The sequence below is a fragment of the Eumetopias jubatus genome, unplaced genomic scaffold, assembly GCF_037043125.1.
Source record: "Eumetopias jubatus isolate StellerSeaLion01/CBP00866 unplaced genomic scaffold, mEumJub1_p1.0 scaffold_2, whole genome shotgun sequence".
NCBI lineage: Eukaryota > Metazoa > Chordata > Mammalia > Carnivora > Otariidae > Eumetopias > Eumetopias jubatus.
This window is the reverse complement of record NW_028274808.1, coordinates 131,195,745-131,219,836: the sequence shown is the minus strand read 5'-3', so window position 1 is coordinate 131,219,836 and position 24,092 is coordinate 131,195,745. Positions and strand designations below refer to the sequence as shown.

The following is a 24,092-nucleotide window of genomic DNA, read 5'->3' as shown; positions in this document are numbered from 1 at the left end:
TCAGTGTTGGCAAATAGTTTGGCAACACATTTGATAAAGATGATTTATATACTACATATAAATGAAGGCAAGTGTAAATTATAACGGATTTGGTTTAATTACATTAATATATAATCTACACTATACGTACACCCACATGGTAACAGCCACATGGCAAATTCACAGTTATAGCTAAAAAACTATATTTAGAATAGTCCCTTTTTCCCCTACTATTTGCATATTCCTTGTAGGCTTATTATCTTTTGTGGATTACAATAACCTACAAATTATACTTCAACATTGTGGCTTAAAAAACAAACACCAATATGTTTTTATGCTTTAGTCAAAGTTGATTGATTTCGAGTTTTAAAAGCTTTTCAGGTGAAGCAGAGCAAAGTCCACCCCAAACCAAGGCCTAGACAACCCTACAGATTCCTCTTTGTTAAACCTGGCAATCTGCCTTAGTGCATCAGTGACTTTTGAGCTTGACAACATCCCTCCCACCCTGTGAAGAATTCAGATAAAAAATGAAACCTACATTTTCAGAATGTCATTTTGTGCTTCAGAGTTTTCATTTGCTTGTTAGTTTGGAAATTCTCCATACTCCTAAGTGAAGCTTCTATATGTAGGTTCTGGGACCTAAACATATGTCAGAAAGAGCAAGAAAGCTTTCCAGCTTTCTTAGCCTACCTTTGGTTCCTCACTTCCCAGACAATGAACAAGAGACTATTTTCTTTCCTGTAATATTTTTTACTTTCACTAAGCTTCCTTGGGAAAAAAAATTGAAATATTTCTTTTTTTTTAAAAGATTTTATTTATTTATTTGACACAGAGAGAGAGACAGCGAGAGAGGGAACACAAGCAGCAGGAGCAGGAGCAGGAGAAGCAGGCTTCCCGCGGAGCAGGGAGCCCCATGCAGGGCTCGATCCCAGGACCCTGGGATCATGACCTGAGCCGAAGGCGGACTCTTAACGACTGAGCCACCCGGGTGCCCCGTGAAAATGAAATATTTCTTTGCCAATTTTTTTATCAAAGGAAAATTTCTGATTAATAAATGCAGGAAAACTCAAGATTCATATTCTTCCATTCCCCAAAAGATAAGAAAATGTGAATATTTATATCGAGCCATCTTCCTTCTAACAAACCTTTAAATAAAAACATAAAGACAGAAAACAAGTTGACCATGAAAACTGAGAGTGGAAGGTATACACCTCACCAACTTTATCTTCTTGGTTTCTTTTTTTGTTTGTTTCTACAACAAAACTCCGTATCATTCTTAACACTCAGTATTTTCCTCACATCCTATTATTTTATTTGCAAATTACCATATAGCAATGTAGCTTCAACATGCTAGTCTGCTTCTGTGTATTCCACAGGAATTAGCCACCATAAAATATCTCCTACGGCCATTTTAAATTCACTTCCTCACCTGCCAATAACCGTTGATTCTCTGCTATAAAACTGCCCTCTGTTTGTCAAGAGTCCTTGGGGATAAACATTATCAATAATTTAAAGCTAACTGGTGAAGGAGCTATGCAGGATTGTTCCCTTTAACTCTCTATTACTCCAAAATTTACATATGTACATACACCCACACATATAAGAAATTTACATTGTCTGCCAAAATAAACTGCAGATATAATTCCAAACACGCACGTAGAGATTCACATTTTAACAGCAAACGTACATGCAGATATAAAGAAGTATAGTTTTACATTCCTAAGTTACATTAGCAAGCTGAAATATAGAATAATGTTCTAGATTTATTGTTATGAATCATAGAAATAAGCGAAAAGGAGACATAAACCTCACACTATGTAGCATTGTCAGTCAGTGTGGTATTATTTTTACTGATGCATTATCCAACTTGCCTACTCTATACAAGAAGTGATATAAGCATACTATATACAATACACAAAACACAAAGTTAGAGATAACAAATGGAAACCTCATACAAAATACCTGATGCTGTCAGTATTTAAGTTTGTATAGCTTTGACCAAAAGACACAGCCTGTGCATATTTTTCTGATATAAAGGAGTAGTCTGTGTATCTGTATAGCATTCTTAGCTACAGAAAAAAGAAGAATGGAGACCAAGGGACACAGCTGAAATACGAAAGTGCATTGTTGTAAATACGCACATACTTTAGCAATGTCATATTATCTGAATTAATGTCTTTTGCATTGTGAAATTTAATAGTAAGTGGTCCAGAATACAAAATATAGTCACACAGAACTCTGTTTTCACACTTACTCTTTGGTAGAACTATTAAAAACAAACTCTTGCAGCTAACACATTGCAGAGCTGTCAAAATACCTACTAATGTTGAAAAACTTGAAGGTGAGAATCCGTTCAAATGAATAAAGAACAAAAATGATCAAAAGAAACTCATAGCTGCCTAAGAGTTTTAAAAATTAGAAATGTAACACTCAGCAAGTGTGTGAAAACCACTTTTCATTTGCTCACTCAACTTCGAGACTCACAGTAACTGAATTACACACATATTTATACTGAGTATGTACAGCTAAACATAAATATAACAGATATTTATGAAAAACTACAGTGTAAATGGTTAGGACATTTACACTGACTTACACTGACATTTACACTGTGTACTAATCTAGTGAGTCACAGAGTCACCCTGTGTTGGGTGACTTTTGAGTTTGATCTAGTAAGTTTCTTGACATACTTGGTGAAAAACTGTTTCACAGAAATTCGAAGTCCCAGCAAGCATTCAGGCCCATCGTCCACTGGAGGCAAAGCTTCTGCTGAATGAGAAGTTGATTTCAGAGTTCTTGTACTTTCCCCAGGCACCAAAAGGCACTACTACTGCAGTACTATTATCTTCAGTACCATATTGTATTGCCTGCAAGGTTTGGCAGAAGGAAGAAGAAAACACGGGAAATCAGAGTCCGTACAAAGAAAAATCACCATTCCTCTGGAAGGCTATAATCTCATTCAAAATAGTTACTAACCCAGTTACTTCGCATTCATTCAACATGCATCAAGGTCCACACAGTTTATTAGATTGTACATAGAATAACAGAGGACCCCCCCAAAAAAAACAACCATATTAACTATATTCCACTGTAGCAATTTTGGCAACAGAAATACCAGTGGACTAAGATCAAGATATGCTCTGGAAGAAGAAAATAAAGCATTTAGCACAGGGACTAATACAAGGTAAAAAGTAATAACCTAAGGAAATGAAAGTGTATAAGATATAACAACAATAAGGTTTATTATGCTCCCTACAAAATGGAAAAGTGGCATAAACTAAATTTCTACAGTAGGAGAACTGTAAATCAATTTTAAGAACTAATTCAAATAGCAAATGACAGGGCGTCTGGGTGACTCAGTCGGTCAAGCGTCTGCCTTCAGCTCAGGTCATGATCTCAGGGTCCTGGGATCGAGTCCCACATTGGGCTCCCTGCTCAGCGGGGAGCCTGCCTCTCCCTCTGCCACTCCCCCTGCTTGTGCTCTCTCTCAATCTATCTGTCAAATAAACAAATAAAATCTTTTAAAAACACAAAACAAAACAAAAAACAAATAGCAAATGACATAGTCAGCATTGTAAGAAGTGCTCGGGATTATATGCAACAGCAAATGTATTTCAAAAGAATTAATAGCCTGAGGCCAAAACTGTGAGGGAAAAGGTTAATAAAAATATCTAATATAAAAAGCATCAAAATATTGGTACACCTGGGGGCGCCTGGGTGGCTCAGTTGGTTAAGCAACTGCCTTCGGCTCAGGTCATGATCCTGGAGTCCCGGGATCAAGTCCCGCATCGGGCTCCCTGATCAGCAGGGAGTCTGCTTCTCCCTCTGACCCAACCCCCTCTCATGCTCTCTCTCTCTCTCTCAATCGCTCTCTCAAATAAATAAATAAAATCTTAAAAAAAATATTGGTACACCTGGGTGGCTCAGTCATTAAGTGTCTGCCTTCGGCTCAGGTCATGATCCCAGGGTCCTGAGATAGAGCCCCACATCGGGCTCCTTGCTCAGTGGGGAGTCTGCTTCTGCGTGCTGCTCCCCCTGCTTGTGTTCCCCCCCTCTCTCTGACAAATAAATAAATAAAATCTTTTCAAAAAATTTAAAAAAAATAAAAAGCATCAAAATATAAAAAAGTTTTACAAATTGAAAGACCAAAAAAAAGTTCGCAACATCAAAGTACTAACATATTTAACATATAGGAAGTTGTTACAATAACCATGAAAAAGACAAATATGCCTATAAAAAAATGGGAAAACACTATACACAGACAAGAAATACAAGGGTCTAACGAACCTGTGCAAATGGTTAATTCCACCAACAAAGAAAAAAGATGCAAATTTAAAACACTAAAATTTGATTTTTTCTACCTATCAAACTGGCAAAAAACTATAATAAGCATTTGGAGAAACAAATTTTTATTTTTTATTTATTTTTTATTTTTTTAAGATTTTATTTATTTATTTGACAGAGAGAGACACAGTGAGAGAGGGAACAGAAGGAGGGGGAGCGGGAGAGGGAGAAGCAGGCTCTCTGCAGAGCAGGGAGCCCGAGACGTGGGACTCGACCCCAGGGCCCTGGGACCATGACCTGGGCCAAAGGCAGACGCTTAACGACTGAGCCACCCAGGAGCCCGAAACAGAATTTTTTTTTTTTTAATTTTATTTATTTGACAGAGACACAGCTAGAGAAGGAACACAAGCAGGGGGAGTGGGAGAGGGAGAAGCAGGCTTCCCGCGGAGCAGGGAGCCCGATGAGGGGCTCGATCCCAGGACCCTGGGATCATGACCCGAGCCGAAGGCAGACGCTTAACGACTGAGCCACCCAGGCGCCCCCCGAAACAGAAATTTTTAAACATGCTAGAGAGAAGTGTAACTTGGAATAGCATTTCTGGAGGGCAATTTGGCAAGCTTATTAAAAGTTTTAGAATAGGGAGCCTGGGTGGCTCAGTTGGTTAAGTGTCTGCCTTCAGCTCAGGTCATGATCCCGGGATCCTGGGATCGATTCCTACATCGGGCTCCCTGCTCAACGCGGAGCCTGTTTCTCCCTCTACCCTTCCCACCTGCTCATGATCTCTTTCTCTCTCCTTTTTAATACATAAATAAAATATTTTTTTAAAAAGTTTTAGAATACAGTGTATCCTTTTATCTAGCAATTTTCTAAGAACTTTACCTGAGAAAATAATATATGAAGGAAATAGACATGCACAAGTAGACACAGGAACGTTTATACAGTGCTCTCCCTCCCTATAATATGGAAAAGTGAACATAAACTAAATTTGCTGATTAGGGGAACCAGTAAAAGAATTATGGTACACAAATATAGCAGAATACCATGCAGTCATTAAAATATCATTGCCTGTGTGAATGAGAACACACATATCTGAGACAGGGAGGTGAAATGAGAAAAGAAGTGATCATCCACAGGATTGGGCCCATTTCTGTAATCTCATGAACACACTTAGTAACCAAGGGAATACTTCATGCTTACGCATCTATTTTCAAACAAATAATGCTTTTTAAGTGAGGTCTTAAGTCTTAATTACAAATATTAGCACTTAAAAGTTTGGGCTAAATTTGCCTTCCCAGTTGCAAATGTAAAAATTGGGAAATGCAGAAGTAGCTGTTAAATTAAAGCATGACTCTAATGATCAGCGATGGCTATAACTTCGAAGAGCTATCTCTTAGGTATCTTCAAAGTTATAGATAATATCTAATAGAATATTAAAGAGCACATGGAAATTTTACATTTTTACTGGGTATTCCCAATTTTATCTCTGAGAGACATACTCATACATAACATATCCATACATCTTTCTGAATTTTTTTTTCACATACCCTTTCTTTTTTTTTTTTTAAGATTTTTATTTATTTGACAGAGAGAGACACAGCAAGAGAGGGAACACAAGCAGGGGGAGTGGGAGAGGGAGAAGCAGGCTTCCCGCCGAGCAGGAAGCCCGATGTAGGGCTCGATCCCAGGACCCTGGGATCATGACCTGAGTTGAAGGCAAACGCTTAACGACTGAGCCACCCAGGCGCCCCTCACACACCCTTTCTTAAAAACCAGATGTGGACTATGCTATAGTGTTCCTATACCGGATATTTACTTGGAGCTGTCTAGTTTAATGGTCTAGTGGTTGAATCTGGGAGCTTGGCTGTCTGGGTTTGAAGCCTAGTTCTGCAACTTAAAAGTTTGTAATCTTGAATAAGTTAGTTAACTTCTCAGCCTCTGTGCCTCGGTTTTCCTCATCTGTGGAAAGGCGTAATACTAGCTATAACCTCAGAAGGTTATTGTGATGATTACATGAGTTATATTATATGTGACTAGAAGAGTGTCTGGCACATAAGTGATACTACAATTAACTATTATTATAATTTCCTGTTGCTATTACTATCATATCAAGGTGTGTACAAATCCAAAAAATAAACATAGCACATTCCCTGGCACACAGGTTTTATTTAACTACTTGGGAGAATTGTAAACATTTTGTAAACTGGGAATATTATGGAGTCAAGTGTAAAATTCCCTGTAATACTGAAGGCTCAAACACAAGATTTCAAAGAAATCTCAAGCGCGTAGTAGCCCCTCCAGGCTGTACCAAGACCTGCACCTGGGTGTTCTTCTCTCCACCCCCGACACCCACACCACCCTAAATCGGGACTTTTCTAGCAGAAGCTCTGCTCTGTCACCTGCTCAATCACTGCATGGGCTGCTTCATTGGGATCATGGCACTGATTGACAAAGTCACAGATCTCTTGACTATTCACCATGAAGTTAATTCCATCTGTAGTGAGGACCAGGAAGCTGTCATCGGCATGATGGAGCTGTAATCAGAACCAAATACACAGACTCAGCCTCTGAATAGTCTTCAAAATTCAAAGATTTTATCGGTTTGCTGAGTGGTCATCTGTGTTTAAAAGCTTAACGGTGAAAATGGAAGACCTAGATTTTGGGCAAAATTAGCAACATTTAGCATCAACCATCAAGAACGAACCCAACATGTCCTTAGTAACACCACAAAGGAAGAAGCTAGACAGCCAAATGATGAGAGGCAAGCACGCTGTAATGGTAGAGAGCACGGTCTCTGGAGCCAGGCTTCCTGGGTTTGAAATCTGCCTCTACTTTTTGGCTAGGCAAACATAGGTGAGTTCACCGATGCTCTGGATTTGTTTTCTCTGTAAAATGGGGTGGTAGTAGCTCTTCTGGACAGAGCCTGGCCCACAGTAAACCCTATTTAAGTATTTGTTAGACACAATGAATATAAGTGGGGTAGCTGTAAGACTGGAAATCATTCAATGAACAATCCCCTGCTGCCACCGTTGGGAGCCTCTATTACCTAGTACTAGGTACCAGCACTTGCAGAGAGGGAAGTGTCAGCTCACAACTGGGTGTGTGTTGAGGGTGTGTTGAGGGAAGTGTAGTGTAACTGGGGCACTGATAGGTAGCATGCAAAAGATGTCAGAGAAAGGCAGGAGGGCAATTATTTAGCTTGGTGCAAAAGGGAGGTAAAGGTCTGATTCCGAGTTGTGGTGACACTGGGTGATCAGGTGTTGGTGAGGAAGGGCACTAGAGCCATTTTACCAGGCAAATTCCAGCAAGCAGGGTAAAGCAAAAAACAGGCACTTCATCCTACAGTAGGACAGTATTTTATTTTATCTGAAAAGTTCATCTATCCTTCCATAAACTTTAAAAATCATGTTAGCTTTAATTAAGGCTTCTAAGAAAGCCTGTAGCTGGAAAAAATCCTGCTTTCATTCCTTGCATGCGTAGCAGCTGTTGCAGATTGTTACCTTAACCCTCTTTGTTTCTGGTTCTGCTATCACACCACTGGTTTTAAGATCCAAATCTCCAAGACTCCTTGTCATTGCAAGTCTGCCATTCACGTGAGGCTGTCCCAAACTATTCCAAGCCACAAAACCACCACATTTCTTGATCCTGGTCCAAGAAAAAAAGACTATGACATGATACCCAGGAAATGAAGGCACGGTTAAACTTAAGATGAAATCAGTTTAAAAGGCAAGGTTTCGGGGTGCCTGGGTGGCTCAGTCGGTTAGGCTTCTGCCTTCGGCTCAGGTCATGATCTCGGAGTCCTGGGATCAAGCCCCGAGTCGGGCTCCATTTCTCCCTCTTCCTCTGCCCCTCCCCCTTCCGAAGCATGCACTCTTTCTCTCTCTCTCAAAAAAATAAATAAAATCTTTAAAAAAATAAATAAAATGCAAGGTTTCATTTCTATCTTGAACTATATAAACAGCATCCTCATAGAACGATCAGTGGAGGTGGTACCTTTCTTTTTCATCTTTTCTTTCTGGAGTATGGTCAATGGTCAGCTTCATGGGTTTTCCTTTTCTACACAAAATAGCCCTGCTATCCCCAACACTGGCTACAACCAGTTCAATACCATCTCTCACGAGGGCTACTGTTGCAGTAGTCCCAGAGGTCAGAAGGGTTGCTGCAAACATTATGAAAAAGAGTATAAGTCAGTGACAAATGATTGGATATGGAATTTTTATTACAAAATAAAACACAGGCATGTTAAACTAATGCTGAAATGCATCATTCTAATCTAACTAGAGCTATGCAAATAAAATGCAAATGAACTATGTAAGTAAGAGCATGCAGAGAAAGAAGTATCTAATTCAGTAACAAGGCTCCATGCAAATAGAAAAAGTTGCTAACCTAATTTGGTAAAAAGTGCATCACTGTCTCCACATGGCCTCTATTCATATGAACTAGAGCTGACTTGAACTGATATTTATGACACCCTTGTGTGTACATCAGGTGTCAGTATTAAAAGTATTACATTTTAATTAGATTAGCTAAAATGACAGGATGACCTTTAGGTCTACTGAGCTCATTCAGGCAAGCTGACTCTTCTAAAATTTCTATGCAGTCAGAAGGCTTTCTCTTCCATTTCTTCATTCCTATCCTATGACAGTATTATCAGTTAATAAGCTAAGCAAGGATGCCAAGGGCATATCATTTGCTCTTCAAGTGCTATATTTTATATTCTTTCCTTCTACAATTGTTTTATTTTTACAAATGTTCACCCAAAAAATCCTAAAATGGTTAAAGGTTCACATTCTTTTCTATTTATCTTTGTCCTCCCCAGACATGAAACAAAGTTACAGCCATTGTTATATTAGGAAAATATGGGGGATGGAGAATGAAGTTCATTCTAGTTTCCCAAATGCTTAATGTAGTTCACATTTAATTTTCTCTGAACAATAACAAAATTAAATGTCACTTGGCTTGAGGTTGCCACTATTCCCTTCATCCAGTCCAAACTGAATTTTCGCATCTTTCTTTCATTTACTAAAACCGCATCTATCTTCTTTACTATTTGTTAAAAATTTTGAAGGTGCATTGAGCCTTGCCAAAAGTGAGAATACTATGAAATTAAGGGCTACAAAGTAAAGCAAACTGGAAGAAACTGAAAAAGATAACTTATTTAAAGCAGGTATTGTCTTCAGTAACATGGTTCATTCTTTAAAGCATCTAAATAAAATATTCAGGTGATCATCCAAAGATGATTTCTTCTTTAAAGGTAGATTTAGGAAAAATGAAGTGCTACTGATTTGACTGAGGCTCAGTCTTTCCAATTTTTTTTCCCCAAAAAGACACTTTAAAAAATTTCATCAGTAATACATTTTGGATGGATATATATAGATATAAAAATCTATTTTCCAATTGGTATATTAAAATGCCTGCTTTAATCAGAAAAGTAAAATGAAAAAAACATTAATAAATCCTACTTAATCTTTTATGTCCATGCTGAGTCTAATTTATTGAGAAATAGCATTTATAGTTGCACTATCTTCCCATTAATCTTTTGATTTTGGAACTGTTGTGCAAGGTAGTATCTCAGCAATGCTAAAACATATTACATATTTGTCATTGTATAACATAAATGTTTTAGCATAAGAACCAGTGGTGTTCGTATTACAAAAGTTAACTTTTGAGTTGCCCAAAACATTATATGGTGGGACGTTCACAGTTTAACCCCACTGTGACTTTTTCCAATGATAGGAAGCGCCAGGCAAGAGAGTACAGGCATTCACTCAGATGCTACCTGTCCAGGGAATTTAGTATTCCTCTCCTTTGCTTAAATGGTCAGCAGCAGCTTTTTTTAAAAGTGGTTTTAATTAGCTTCATCAAAAGAGTTAAAAATTCGTAAACTAACACTTCCAAGTTTCGCTGTTCAGGATTCTATTGTCATTCATGGCCACCTCTGCCACCCAGGAATTTAAAAGAGCTTGAGTTTTAACCAACCCAACTTCACAGTTCCAAAATCCCAGGATTTATGGGAAAGTTTTCAAAACTAACTGTTGATTCTGGTTTGCTAAGCATCTAATAAATAAAGATTAAATAAGCATTTATTTCATTTAACATTTAACATGGAAGTAAAAATTCTCACTTTTTGCCCTAACAACATAAACTATAAAACTAAGACATCTTTCAATAAGGTCTTAACACTCACTGGACATTTCCTACTGCAAGTCATCTCAACTAATGGGGCAAAGAGGATGTGGGAACCTTCCAGTAGTCCAGGCTAGGAACCGCTGGACTCCTTCACCTGGGACAAAATTAAGCAGATCTCTCTTTCCACTGAAGCCCAGCATATAGTGTCCACGGGCTCCAGGTCTAGAGCTGCTGACCGGGCACAGTTCTCTGCCACAAATAACACGCACAGAGGCAAATAGGAAATTCACCCAGGAATTGTGCTCAAACATTACAAACCTGCAACACAGGGGAGGGCAGAGAAAAGAGCTGCAAAATAAGGGGAAGGTTTTTATTTTGGTGAAAATTTCACTAGCAAATTACATAATATTCCAGGAGGTGCCGTATCAATGAATTCAGGATTCAGTTTGCCCAAAATTGATGGTATTTTGTAGTTGAATCCATTTTTTCATCACAGAGTAAAACTTCTTAGTTTCATAGCTTCCCACGGTTCGGAAAACTATATACAAATGCAGGCATACAAAACATATATGCAGTATACCACAGACACACATCTATACACTCATTCTCTCTCTTTCACATGCGCACACCACTCACACACACTTTAACAGTTAGTCCTGAGAAGTAAATCAATACCTCTAGGAGCGGGAAAAAAGGCACTGTCAATTTGATTGGTACCAATATCAGAATTGTCCCAATAACTAACGGGAAAATTCATGGGTACAGCAGTGAGTAATTTGTATCTGACAAGCAGTACGTAGTTAGAAAGGATGTGCACTACAGTATACCACCAAATTACTGGGATTCAAATACATATTAAAAGAAATTAAAGCACCTCCTATACCAGATACAAGAAGTAACATATTTGTTAATGATGCTTAATGCATTTTTTTAATAGACTGATTAATTTAAATTGATTGTTTAAATATAGGCTAGTAAGGCTCTTGAGCTCTAGTGCATGTTTATAAGTTTATGGGATTCACAAAATGGGTATTTCTGCAGCTCTCTCCTTTCCCTAGTGTTGCAGGTCGACATATCAAAAGAAAAATGATCAAGTTTCTGAATGGCAACATACGAGTAAAAGCTGTACTTTTCAAAGTATAACCCCCCGCCCCAGTAGTTATTGTTTACCATGTAAACAATAATATGTATAAACCAAAATGGTTTTCAATATTTATTAAACACAGGTGTTCCAGACACGTAGGACTCATGAACACCGAAATCCAAGTAATGAGCTGAAGCGGTAACAGCACAATTAGTATCTCTTCAATGTCCTGTCTATTGTTCTTTTCTTTTGGCTGCGCCCAATATAAGAAGACTCAAAAACACTGCCTTTCTAACACTGGTTGTTTCGTAGAGATCAGGTAATGTGAAGCGCATGGACGTTTCCGATGGAACTCACAATGCTGCCACCAACATCTCACGCCCTGAACATCAGAGCAAGTCTTCTCTTTTTGATCCATCTGTCTCTTGGGGAGCTTTGCTGCTTTCAAGCCTTAAGCAATCTAGAAACACTTGGAAGAGTTTATAGAATGTAAAGGATAGTAATCTCAGTTTTCTACCACCCCATTTGTTTTAAGTGAGGTTTGTTCATAAACAGGAGAGTAATGGGATATCATTTGAATTTGCTGGCTGGTTTCATTAATTGTAAAAATACACAACTGGCATGAATTGAATACAAAAATATTTAAAGAGGATGATGAAATTAGCTTCATAAATAAGGGTAATTTCAAAATGTGTCAACAACAAATCAATAAAAATAGCCAACAATTTCGTAAGGGCAAGATTCTTGCTGTTTTTGGTAAGTGGCACTCTGATTTTCTTCTCCTCAAACCACCCCATTTTAAACTGAAATAGTAACTGTTTTAAATGCCAACAAGATAATTTGAAGCACTTTATGCAGATGTGACAGTTTTGGACTAAATTCTTGAAGAGGAAAATGTTTTATGTTCACTTTATTTTTTTCACTTTCTCTCAAGAAAGCTAATATAGTATAACTGAGGGGTATTCTTCCCATTTATACCCCAAATTCTACCATTACTGATTCATTCCTATGGTTTAACCAATCTCTTTTCAGGCTTCCCCTACCTAAAATTCAAATCCACACAGGAGTGATAACTCATTAAAACACATACATTATGGTAATAATTTGATTAAATCAGCTCTAGGATAATCAAAGAATAAATTGTAATAACTTTGGTGAGAAAGAATATGCATGGAGATCAGGTCAGTCCAAATCATTATTGAGGGCCTTCCAGAGTCTATACAGGGGGCTGAGTGCTGGAGATTCAAAATGAATAAGCATGGTGACTACCTTTAAGCCCCTCACTGAAAGGGTTCAAGGAGGCAAAATGGGACTGATGCTGATAGAAAAGGTTAAAAAAAAAAACACACACACAAAAAACCTGGAAAGGGCAAACTGCACTTACTTCACAATTTTTTTTAACTGGCCTGGGTCCTACCTATAGCTATACCAAAAATAATATTATGCATTCTTATAATACTGATACGGCTTCAGTTCTTACTAAAAACCAAAAAAAAAAAAAAAAAAAAGTTTTTAATTTAAATAACTTTGAAATCTGAAACATGTTTTTTTAATCCACAAAAAAGTTAAACAACTTACAGCATCTATCTTCAGTGGCCTTAATATATTTGATAAAATAGGCCCCAAATATCAAAAGGCAATTTTTAGCAATGTTGAAAGCCTTGGCAACTTACTAAGAATAAATTTTAAAAGTTGTTCCCAAAATACTTATTTAAAAACACACACAGACCAAGCAATCTGTAAGAATACATACAAAACAAGATTTAAGAACAACAATGTCATAGTGCAGCCCTTTCTTTTGGTAGCACACTAGGTATGGTTCTGCCGTACTCCACTATACTTGTAAACAAATGGCCATTAAATGGAAAGTGAATTTTAGAATAGCTTATGAAAGTTCTGAGATCATTAGCTCAAGGTGTATGACAGATGAACTAAGTTAAATACAGTTTAAATTTATTATTAGAAATTAATTATATTTTTATGATTACTTTCTTTGTACAATTGTCTCTGAGTAAGGCACCTTTAGGAAGTTTCTTTTAAGGTGGGCCAGTTAAACAAATTTTTTCCCTAACTTCAAAATTCCCTTGAATTATAATTTATTATTTAATAAAATGAAAGGGGTCCTCTCATATTTTAGGCCAAATCTCAGTTTTCAGCATTTTCATTGATTAGATCCTTTACCAAAGGGCTGACTGCACCCATGAAGGGCTAATGTTTTGACTGTTGGCCTGCACATTCCCCATGATAAACTTGAGTGTTTTCTTCTGACAGGTAGGTTCTACCTGTCTACAGGACAGCTGGGGAACACCACCGGCATTAGAGCCAATAAACACCATGGTGTGAGATACAGCCAACCTGGTTATGGATGAAACCAGAGCATGCTAATATTCAGAGTCATAAAAATGAAACTACAAGAAGGTGTTTGACTGTTCTCTTCTACCTCCTATATTTTACCCATTAGGAGCAAGAGCTCAATCTTATACTACAATTTACCTTCTCTCAACCTCTATTTTCAAAGGTGAGGAGCCAGCTGGAAGGAAAAAAGTCCAAAGGAATGAAGGAGAAGAGAAAATGGGCCGAATGATCTACAAACAAGAAAACAAATCCCTGAACAAAGAGAGTGGACTCTAATGCTTTTCCAAAAAGTATGATGACAGTAAGGTTCTCAAAAAAGGGCAGGAAAAATCTTATAAGATGGCGAATAGAGCCATCCTAGTCATCTTCTATAATCCTCATCAGTAAACATGCCCGTGAGAGAGGCCACTGTGGGTGCCAGGAAAATCCCAGCCCTCACTCTGCAACTGGCCTTATCAGTGAAATGAGAATTTCCATCCCTATGCTCTCAACTGAAAATTGTGAAATGTTATTTCTGTGGTGCTTTGACTTCCTTTAAATAAAAAGATGAACCAAACACGGATTAATATTGCATGATTCACTTTCAAATCAGTTACGAGGTCTGTATGCATACATTTAAATGGTCACTGCAGAAGTTTTCAAGATTACCTTTAGGAACAAAAGATTTGGGGGTCAGCTAACTAGAAAACACCAACTACATTTTTCTGAATGCTTTTGATAAATTTAGTCAAAATCAGAAACATTTTACTTTCAAAATTTAAGGACATACAATACGTAAATTTTAAAATTCAGCTGACATGTCCTTGTGTTTAACAAATAAAAACAAAAATATCACTAGTTACCACAAAGCTGCAAGACCAAAGTCTTTTAGAAGTGGGAGAAAACATATCTTCCTTCTGAAGATTAAACAGAGTAGTGCATGTTACCCATTGTCTTTTTTTTTTTTTTTAAGATTTTATTTATTTATTTGACAGAGACACAGTGAGAGAGGGAACACAAGCAGGGGGAATGGGAGAGGGAGAAGCAGACTTCCCACCAAGCAGGGAGCCCGATGTGGGGCTCGATCCCAGGACCCTGGGATCATGACCTGAGCTGACGGCAGACGCTTAACGACTGAGCCACCCAGGCGCCCCCCATTGTCTTTTCTTATTTAGGACCAGTTAGCAATCTTCTTGTCTGAACAATTACTATGTGGCTAAATGAGATTACCCTATAGTCTATTTCAGTACTTACTCAACAGATTCATCTAAAAAACCAAAACAGTAAACCCTCCCATACTATGGACCTCCTGTCCACATAAAGAGCAAATTTAAAAAATTTTTTAATCTTTTTAAAATTTAAATTCAATATCAGAACCATTTTAGAGCTTCAATTTTTGAAAAATATATTTTTCATGTCCAATATATTTCATTTAAAAATGAGGTACTAACACTACACTGGATTCCAAACAGCATTTAAGGTTATTTCTTATATAAAATCACTTTCAATATAAGCATCCTCACAAATAAACTTGCATTCCCACCCCTAAAGGGCTTAAATTGTTTCCTTTCATTAGACATACCCCAATACCCTAAGGAATGTGATTGTTTTACTTACCATCAGCAGACAGGTGGGCATGCCTTGCAAAGGCTTTATCTATTTCTAGAAAAGCCAAGGTCAACAGAGTTTCCAAGTTCTTCTCCTTAGGAAGCAAATCCCTTTGTGGAGAGGAAAAGAGAGTCCCAAACAATCATTTTATAATAGGTTTCTCTTCTTCATCTAGGTCCCTCTGGCTAGCTGCTACTCCATACAATGGACCGCCATGGTTTGCCTTTCAGATGCTTAAAATCCACAGATTAACAATTCAAATTAGGAAATAACTAGACAAGGAGATAAGCCTTTAAGAACAATAAAATAAAAGTCCAAGTTTCCGTCCTTAAAGATTAATACTCTATCCACAACCCTGGGAGGTCAAAATTCCTTCAAATAAATGTACACCACTAAGTTCAAAATATGAATAAATCAACTGATGAACAGCATGAATAACTACAGGAAGACCAGAAATAGTCATATGTTCTCCCCCTCTTTTAATTCAAGTCATATGATCCCCAAAATACGTTAGTAATTACTGCAGTAAATAAACTTTTTAAAGAGCTCCAAAACACCCTCATTAAATGCATTCTCCCCATCCTACTGTCAATCATCTAAAGCCATTCATACCCCTTGAAAGAATTACCATTTATTGAAGTACTATATGCCCTGCACTGGAGTAAATGCTTTTCCTAATACATGAGATCCTGTACTATATAGCTTGATACGATCACAAATCAAAGTGTTGTTGATCCTGGTCAATGCTTTCACCAGGTGAGTTGTCAAAACATACACTGCGGAATGGTGGTAACTACCAGTAATAAAGGGCATGCTTAAGCCACTGCTTGTTCGTAAAACAACAGTATGGAACCAGTGAACATCATCTCGGCCAAAAGGTTAAAGTTTAAACATGAAGTATAAGGTAAACTGCAAAGTCAAGAGCGAAAAGTCATTGTACATACATGATGCATTTCTCCATGTGGGTGTGGCAGAAATCAGCAGCTGCAGGTCCGCCGTGCCCGTCGTACACGGCAAAGTACAGGACCTCATCTGTTAGCTGAGCGCTGTCAAATCGGTCTTCGTTCTCTTTCCGTTTGCCAATATGCGAGGCGCAGCCTACGTTTTCCAGGCTGATTTTGGGAATTGGCTTGCCGTACTTAATGCTGGGCGGCAGCAGAATGGGCTCATCGATGCGGTTATCCCAGATCCCAAAATTATCCCAAGTGGCCGGACGCCCACTACCATCCGGGTCAAACCGAGAACACCTAGCCTCTGAAGTGGAGCTGTGGCAGGCGGGCGTCAGCCGCTTGTCGTCCTGCAGTAGGCGGGAGCTTAGCAGCACTCTCCTTCTCACCTGGTTCCCACCACTTCTAACCAAAGTAATTAAGGCAGCTGTGGACATAACTCCAAAGGACTCAGGAATGAGGGAAAGGTCAATAGAACAATAATGGAATGTCTTCAAGAAAAATGATGTGACTGGGGAGAGAAAGAGAGAGATTCCGTCAGTAATTCCACATATAACTGATGTTATCATTAGATATTACCAAAACGTAAGGCCATAAAGAATGTGGCATCTAACAGCCTACTTCTAAGAATAGTGGATCAAAACCAAAACTGATTTACCTACCCCTTTCACAGTGTTTAAATTCTATAAAGATGTGACAATGTGTATATATCATATAGAACAAGTGTTTCTCAAACTTTAACCTACAGTCACCCGGGGAACTTGTTAAAAAGCAGATTCTGATTCAGTCTGCCTGGGGTGGAGCCTGAGATTCTGCGTTTCGAGCCAATTCCCTGGTGACAGCAAACTGCTGATCCAGCAGGCCCATATTTTGCATAGCAATAATATAAAATACAGGTGTAAATAAATATTCTTCCCTTCATTAACTCCATTGCTCTAAAGAAAGGGTCGGGGCAAATGTTGACAGTATCAAAGTCTCTTAAGGGAGAAAGAAATAAGAAAAGTAATTGGTTAATAGGACAGTTCTGTACTCAGAGGGCCCAAGTTTTAGCAAAGACACAATCTAGGATCTAAATTCTGTTTTCTTTTAAGATTTGTCAACTTAACAACCTTCACATATTTCATTACTATGGTTAATGTAGAATGGTTCGTGCAAACACTCCCACAGGCACAAGGATGAGCCAGTTCCGATGTGTGTGATCACTGGATTAGGGGGCACCACCTTTGTGACTTATGAGCAACTGATCTATGCATTTACATTAACAACTGCTGGTCTCCATCTACCCCAGCCCAGCAGCCCAGCCCTTGCGTGCCCTGCAGACTAGGAGCTAGCGCCTGAGCCCAGACCACATTTCTTTGAAACTATTACTCTGCACCCCCATTTCTGGACTCTGCCCCAAAGCTGAATCCTCCCCTGGGTGTTGTCAGGGGGAATTCCTACACCCCTGCAGGAAGGGCTGTGTTTCTGGCAGTTTTCCATATAAATAAGGTTCTAAGCAAAAATTCAACTCCACGGTACCTTGTTCTGTTGTTACTTTATGTATTAAAAACCAACTGGAAAAGATAGCATGTCAAGACTCATAATGCTGGTGGAGGGTATACAGGTATTATATTACTCTCAATTGCATGTTTGAATTATTTCATGATACAAAGTGGACTTGAAAAAATATCTCAGCAAAAGCCACATACACACACATACAAAGCCCAACTTGAGTGAACCCGTAAGTAAATGCATTGCAGATTTCAAATAAATCTTTGGAAATCAGTCTAGCCCTGTGTATGAACAGTAAATAAAACAGTAGAAAGAAAAGATGAAATTCCAAAGAACTCCCTTAGATATCTATGCAATGAAAAACATATGCGCCCTGCCTTCATAGAATTTAGTATAAAGAAGGCCTCCCAAAGAATTAATGTATCATGAAAGACTTAGGAGGCCATTCTTTCTTGGCCTTTTAGCTAATATCATGTATAAAAGATTGAAACTCACTTCTATGACAATATTAGGAGTGGAGGAGACATAGTATCTCTGGTTATCAAGTATGAAAGAGAAGCAACACATTAAATTACCAAAAAAAGTTGTTTATTCCTTTGCTTCTGTGATATTTTCATTCAGCAACAATAACTATGTTAAATAAAGGTAAGGACTTGTGAAGAAATTTCAAACTATAATACAGTCTACACTAGGGAACTAAGTACTGATTATTGATGGAGATAATTTACAGAGCAACTTTATACCATAAAGAAAAAAATAAAACTTTCAAGATACATTTATTAGAAACCATTAATATTTGAAGAGTGCACCAGAAATTAGTGAAGTATGATTCTTTCTTCTTTTAAACCTAGCTATAGCTGACAATACAACATTTTTTTAGTTTCAGGGGCACAATATAATGAGTCTGTTTTTGTATAAGCAAAGTACTATTCTTTTGGCTTCAATCTGAAATCATGAAGGCTATATTCAGCCTTGGGCCATTTTGCAGTCGTTCACCTACTTTAAACAAGTGTTCTAGAATTAGAAGCAAATAAATATTGAGTAAATTTTTTGCAGCTCTTTTAGGGCACTCTTTCTTCTCTCTCACTCTCTCCTCCAAAAAAAAAAAAAACCCAACCAAATAAACAAAAAAACCCTCCAGAGCCACATTTTATTATTATTTTTTTAATTAACATATAATATATTATTTGTTTCAGGGGTTACAGGTCTGTGATTCATCCATCTTACAAAATTCACAGTGTCAGAGCTGCATTTTTAGCAGGAAACAAATATCCATTGGAAACATTATTTAAGAATGAAATAAAATGGGGCATCTGGATGGCTCAGTCGGGTGAGCACTGGACTCTCGGTTTCGGCTCACTGTCCTGCTCTCATGGGTTGTGGGCTCCAGCCCCACCGTTGGGCTCTGTGCTCAGCCCAGAGTCTACTGGAGATTCTTTCCCCCTGGCCCCTTCCTCCTCACACTCCAGCTCTCTCTCTCTCTCTCTCTCCCTGAAATAAATAAATAAATCTTTAAAAAAAAAGAATGAAATAAAATGCAAGTTGGACAGTTTCTTTAAAAGCTTCGCTGGACTAAAATCAATCATCAACCTGGCCTCCCTCCTCATTTATTATCTGCACAATCACCTCAGAAAGTAAGCAGAGTAGTCATAGGAAAACATTTACTTTAGGGAATACTTTTGGCCTAGATGAAATGTGAGCCAGATATATAGCTAAATTACAAAACTAGATCAGCACCACTTACGCAAGCAGGTGACTTTGTATATTTCCAATGTAATATAACTAAATCATATTAATCTCCACATTCTCTGGGGAAACAATTCAAAGAGGACCTGTGTTCCCAAGCTCAATAACTACTTTGAATTAAACCTGCACATCAAGAAAAGTTTCCTCCAGAGATTCAAGCTAGGAATCTAGTCATTACCTGCCCCCAGTTCTCCAAAATGCCCATAGATATGACTACACACTGACTAGCAGACAAGAGAGTATAATTTATGACGTAGAAAAAAACCCCAAAGCCTGTGGGAGAAAAAATAACAACACATCAGTGTTCTTCATAACAAAAAGAGTGGAGAACAAACTGACAAACGCCTAGGAGATGTTTTTATTATTTGTCAGTTCAGCAATTATAAATTGGCATGTGATCATTCTGCAAAAAAAAAAAAAGTTTATTCAGGAATCCTTTATGTCAATATCTATCTCAGTCAGAAATCAAGGCTAGCTTTTTTTTTTTTAAAGATTTTATTTATTTTTTGACACAGAGAGAGAGGGAACACAGGTAGAGGGAATGGGAGAGGGAGAAGCAGTCTTCCTGCTGAGCAGGGAGCCCGATGTGGGGCTCGATCCCAGGACCCTGGGACCATGACCTGAGCCGAAGGCAGACGCTTAATGACTGAGCCACCCAGGCACCCCAAGGCTAGCTTATTTTTATAAACCATTTTAACATTTATATTCAAGCTTTGAAAGTAAAAGTCATCCAAAAGAGTCAAAGGGCAGAAGTAATTCTGCTTGAAAGCCATTTGAAGACACAAAAATGGCAGAGCAAGAGTTAAATCAACTAAGAGCACAAGAACACATTACCAACACACCACATTCAACTAACAAAAATAAAATGCAAAAACTATGCTAAGCAAGAAAATAAAGATAAAGAACTTGGCTAGAATCCTAGTGACAGAACAGGTTATTTATATCAGCAATCTAAACTATATTGATAGTCATATACCAAAAGGAAAAAGAAAATGGACAATCTTCCTTCTAAACTTTTCCAAATCCCTTTTTATTTCCCAATCATAATAAAAATGCAGGACCCACAAATTTACTTTAATCACATGAATTTTAAAAAATGTGAGTATGGGGTGCCTGGGTGGCTCAGTCGTTAAGCAGCTGCCTTCAGCTCAGGTCATAATCCCAGGGTCCTAGGATCGAGCCCCGCATCGGGCTCCCTGCTCAGCGGGAAGCCTGCTTCTCCCTCTCCCACTCCCCCTGCTTGTGTTCCTGCTCTCGCTGTCTCTGTCTCTGTCAAATAAATAAAATCTTTTAAAATAAAAAAATGTGTGAGTATGCACACATATATATACACACACAGAAACCCCTATATATTCTACATACTGTCAATAAGTGAGTGCCTGAAAATATCTTTCTTTTTCATCATTTTCACACTGATTGTGACCAGGCCTTCTCCATCTTCTTCCTTAATGTTTTAACAGTTTAATATGATACTTGAAAGTCCTGACACAGAACTCTTGACCAGCGAAAAATGTTGGCACCTGGTTTAACAATTCTGACTAGCGGGAGGGATTCTCAGCAAAGAGGGTTAAATTGGGAGTAAGCTCATAGCCCACAAGAGTAAGCACAGATTCTGCGTGAGGGCACTGCTGAAAACCCACATCCTGAGAGTAGGAAATCTCAGGTGAAATGCATCAGGAAGGGGAAAAAATGCATTTGGTTTGTAGTGAACTTTTGAAGTACATACTTGATTTAAAAATAAAAGGTGGTGAAGAAAAGCCACAATTTACAGCTACAAGATTGCTATGCCAATTTTGCATCTTCATACCACTCCCATTTTATAATCCCTCAATGGTTTAAATATCTCAGAGCTGTCCAAATTTATTTTTGGATAAGAGAGTCACTCACTGTCTCTGTCAGGAGGATACACTTGGGATTTGAGTTAAACTGTTGACTGCTGAAAGGTCAAAAGGGCAAATTTTTGTTGTAATTTTAAGTGCATGCCAAAATTATTCAGGCACTCTACGGTTCACTGCTACAGAAAACTTCTTAGATTGATCTCTCCAGCAAAAATATTTAAGAAAATATTCATATTTGCCCATTATAAAGCAGCACTCGGGTATCTTTACATCAGTAACTCCCGCAAAGAAAACAACAGATAATTTTAATATTCTCAAAGCAAATTTTTTTTAAGATTATTTATTTATTTATTTATTTGACAGACAGAGATGGCGAGAGCAGGAACACAAGCAGCGGGAGTGGGAGAGGGAGAAGCAGGCTTCCTGCCGAGGAGGGAGCCCGATGCGGGACTTGATCCCAGGACCCTGGGATCATGACCTGAGCCGAAGGCAGCCGCTTAACGACTGAGCACCCAGGCGCCCTCAAAGCAAATATTTCTTTATCAACTTTTTAAAAGACAACCAGTGCATCAAGTAAATTCAAATGGTATGGAAACCTCCCAAAAGTATTTCAGGAAATGTGGACTCCAGTATCTTATCAGTACTCTGCTGGGAGGAAGGGAAACAAATTTTAATAGTCTACATGAGGGAAAGAACAACAATAAAAACCCCAAATGAGTCCCCTTGGGTTTGATGTGAACATGTTTAGATGTGTGAATAGAGGAATGAAAGTCCTGAAAAGTATTCATTGTTCTATGTCCATAGATATCTTTTAAAACATCTTTGTTAATGTGGATACAACTCACAGACCACATTCCAAACCTGTACCTTTATACTTCTTTAAGGGTTTTCCTTGACATTCTACACTACATCAACAGCACCTCTCCCCTCTTAAGATTCTAGTCAAGGGAGGTGCCTGTGTCGATCATCAATAGAAAGTGACTCTGGTAGCAAGAAAAAAATCATTAGCAAGAACTCACTACTCAAAAATATAACTATTTTATTACCCAGTGGTGCATCTGTTCTCTTCCTCTAATACCATGACATCACTACTCTTCTTCAAGACCATTATAATCCGTCACTTGTCACTCATTCTGAAACCGGCGACAATCTCATTCTTGAGGATGGTGGAGGATGGGTGCAAAGGGCTTAAGAGGCCTTGCTGCACATTTTCAATATGAAGCTCAGGAAGGCCAGTGGAGCTTTAGGGACTCCAAATTCCCCGGCTATTTCCACCCGGAATCTCGTCTTTGTCGTCTCCTGCGAAATCTCTCATCTACACGAGCGGTTGCTAAAAAAAAAAACCATCACCAGCCACAAGACCTCTCTTGGCAAAGCAAAACCCACACCCTCAGATAGACACCAACCAGGGCTCTGCATCCTGCTCTATTCCTGTCCCCTGAAACGCTCGCCCTCGGACAGTTCAGGATCCCGGGCTGTCCTCGCTGGCTGTGACAGATGAGTAGCCAGTGTGGTAGACTGCAGGAAGCACACCCTCCCGCCCGCGCAGCACTGCAGATGGCTGGATTCCCTCCAGCACCTTCCGCCGCCCGGTCTCCGCCTCCCAACCACCCTCTCCCCGCACAGATCTCGGGTGTCGCCACGTCTCCCTCAATCCGGTTGCATCTGGGGCGGTGACGTCCGGGGTGCGAGCAGGACCACCCGGATCCTCCCTACGGAGAAATGCGAACGAGCGGCCCCCGGCCTTTCCACCATCCAGTCCATGGTCCCTCCTGCCTTCCAACCCCGGCCCACTCCACTCGCAATGGTGACGCCCCCAGCCTGCAGTCAAGTTCAAGGCCGAGTGCGGGGGTCTCGGCGGGAAACGCCCACTGCCTGCAGCGCAGCCGGGGTGGGCCGCGACAGGACACGCTACTCATGACCTCCAAAGAGAAAAAAGCGGCGCACAGAGAACCCAGACGCTGACTGTGGGGCTGGGGGATTTAAACCTACATTTCCCCTTCCCTCCCTGACGAACTCTCCGTTTACTCTCCATTCCGCAGACCCTGAGCGCTGGCATGCGACCCTGCCTATAAATAATATCATAAACTGTTAGAAATAAATGAAGTGCACTCTCTAGGCTCTTACCTCGCAATGGTTACGTCCTGGAAATTTTCTAATTAATCAACGGAGGGCGGGGAAGGGACTTTCCTGCTGGGTAAATAAGATTGCCTTCCCCGATATTTCTGGTTTCGGGAGCGAGCAGCTAGAACAGCCACTGGCTCTTCTGCTGGAAAATCTCGAGAATTTTTCGCCTGCAGTGAGCCAGATGGAGAGGGAAGTCTGTTCCCGCTGACTGACGGCAGCTCTGGCCAAACCGCGCTCGGAGAGGCGGGGCGTCGGCCTCCCAGGCCCTCGGTCGTAGCCAATCATAGAGTCCAACAGGAACGAGCCTCCCCGCAACTGCAATTTGGTTTGGCTGACTTTTAGCAGCTCGCGGTAGAGGGACGTCGACCCGAGCCAGTAGCGGCTCGAGGTGACATCCCGCCCCCCCCGAATGCCTTGCCGCTAGGGCCAATGAAGGGGCGCCTGGGAGGTGGGTGGGATCGAGAGATTGGGTAAATCGCCAGCCTGTCGAGGAGGGGTGTGTGTCCCTTGTGGCTAGGGGGCAGTCGT

General features: G+C 39.4%; 1 protein-coding gene across 2 annotated transcripts; it reads right to left on the bottom strand.

Annotated features, from left to right (window-relative positions):
* Nucleotides 1-23,729, bottom strand: PPM1K (protein phosphatase, Mg2+/Mn2+ dependent 1K). Of its 2 annotated transcripts, XM_088021112.1 has the most exons (8): nucleotides 23,565-23,729; nucleotides 16,360-16,873; nucleotides 15,421-15,525; nucleotides 10,544-10,707; nucleotides 8,254-8,419; nucleotides 7,761-7,905; nucleotides 6,660-6,794; nucleotides 1-2,846 (listed from the first exon to the last, which is right to left on the bottom strand). In XM_088021112.1, exons 2-8 carry the CDS (start codon nucleotides 16,797-16,799, stop codon nucleotides 2,715-2,717), a joined length of 1,287 nt encoding a protein of 428 aa, XP_087877238.1. In that variant the 5' UTR covers nucleotides 16,800-16,873; nucleotides 23,565-23,729; the 3' UTR covers nucleotides 1-2,714. The 2 variants fall into 2 exon arrangements, with proteins under 2 accessions (XP_087877238.1, XP_027973630.1); XM_028117829.2 differs by lacking the exon at nucleotides 10,544-10,707 and having other exon boundaries at nucleotides 15,425-15,525.
* Nucleotides 23,730-24,092: the final 363 nt, after the last annotated feature.

Coding starts and splice junctions, on each gene's coding strand:
- PPM1K (XM_088021112.1), bottom strand. CDS start 16,799: ATGTCCACAGCTGCCTTAATTACTTTGGTTAGAAGTGGTGGGAACCAG. Junction 7,906..8,253: donor AGAAAAGATGAAAAAGAAAG/GTACCACCTCCA, acceptor TTCTTGGACCAG/GATCAAGAAATGTGGTGGTT. Junction 2,847..6,659: donor CCCATGCAGTGATTGAGCAG/GTGACAGAGCAG, acceptor CAAACCTTGCAG/GCAATACAATATGGTACTGA.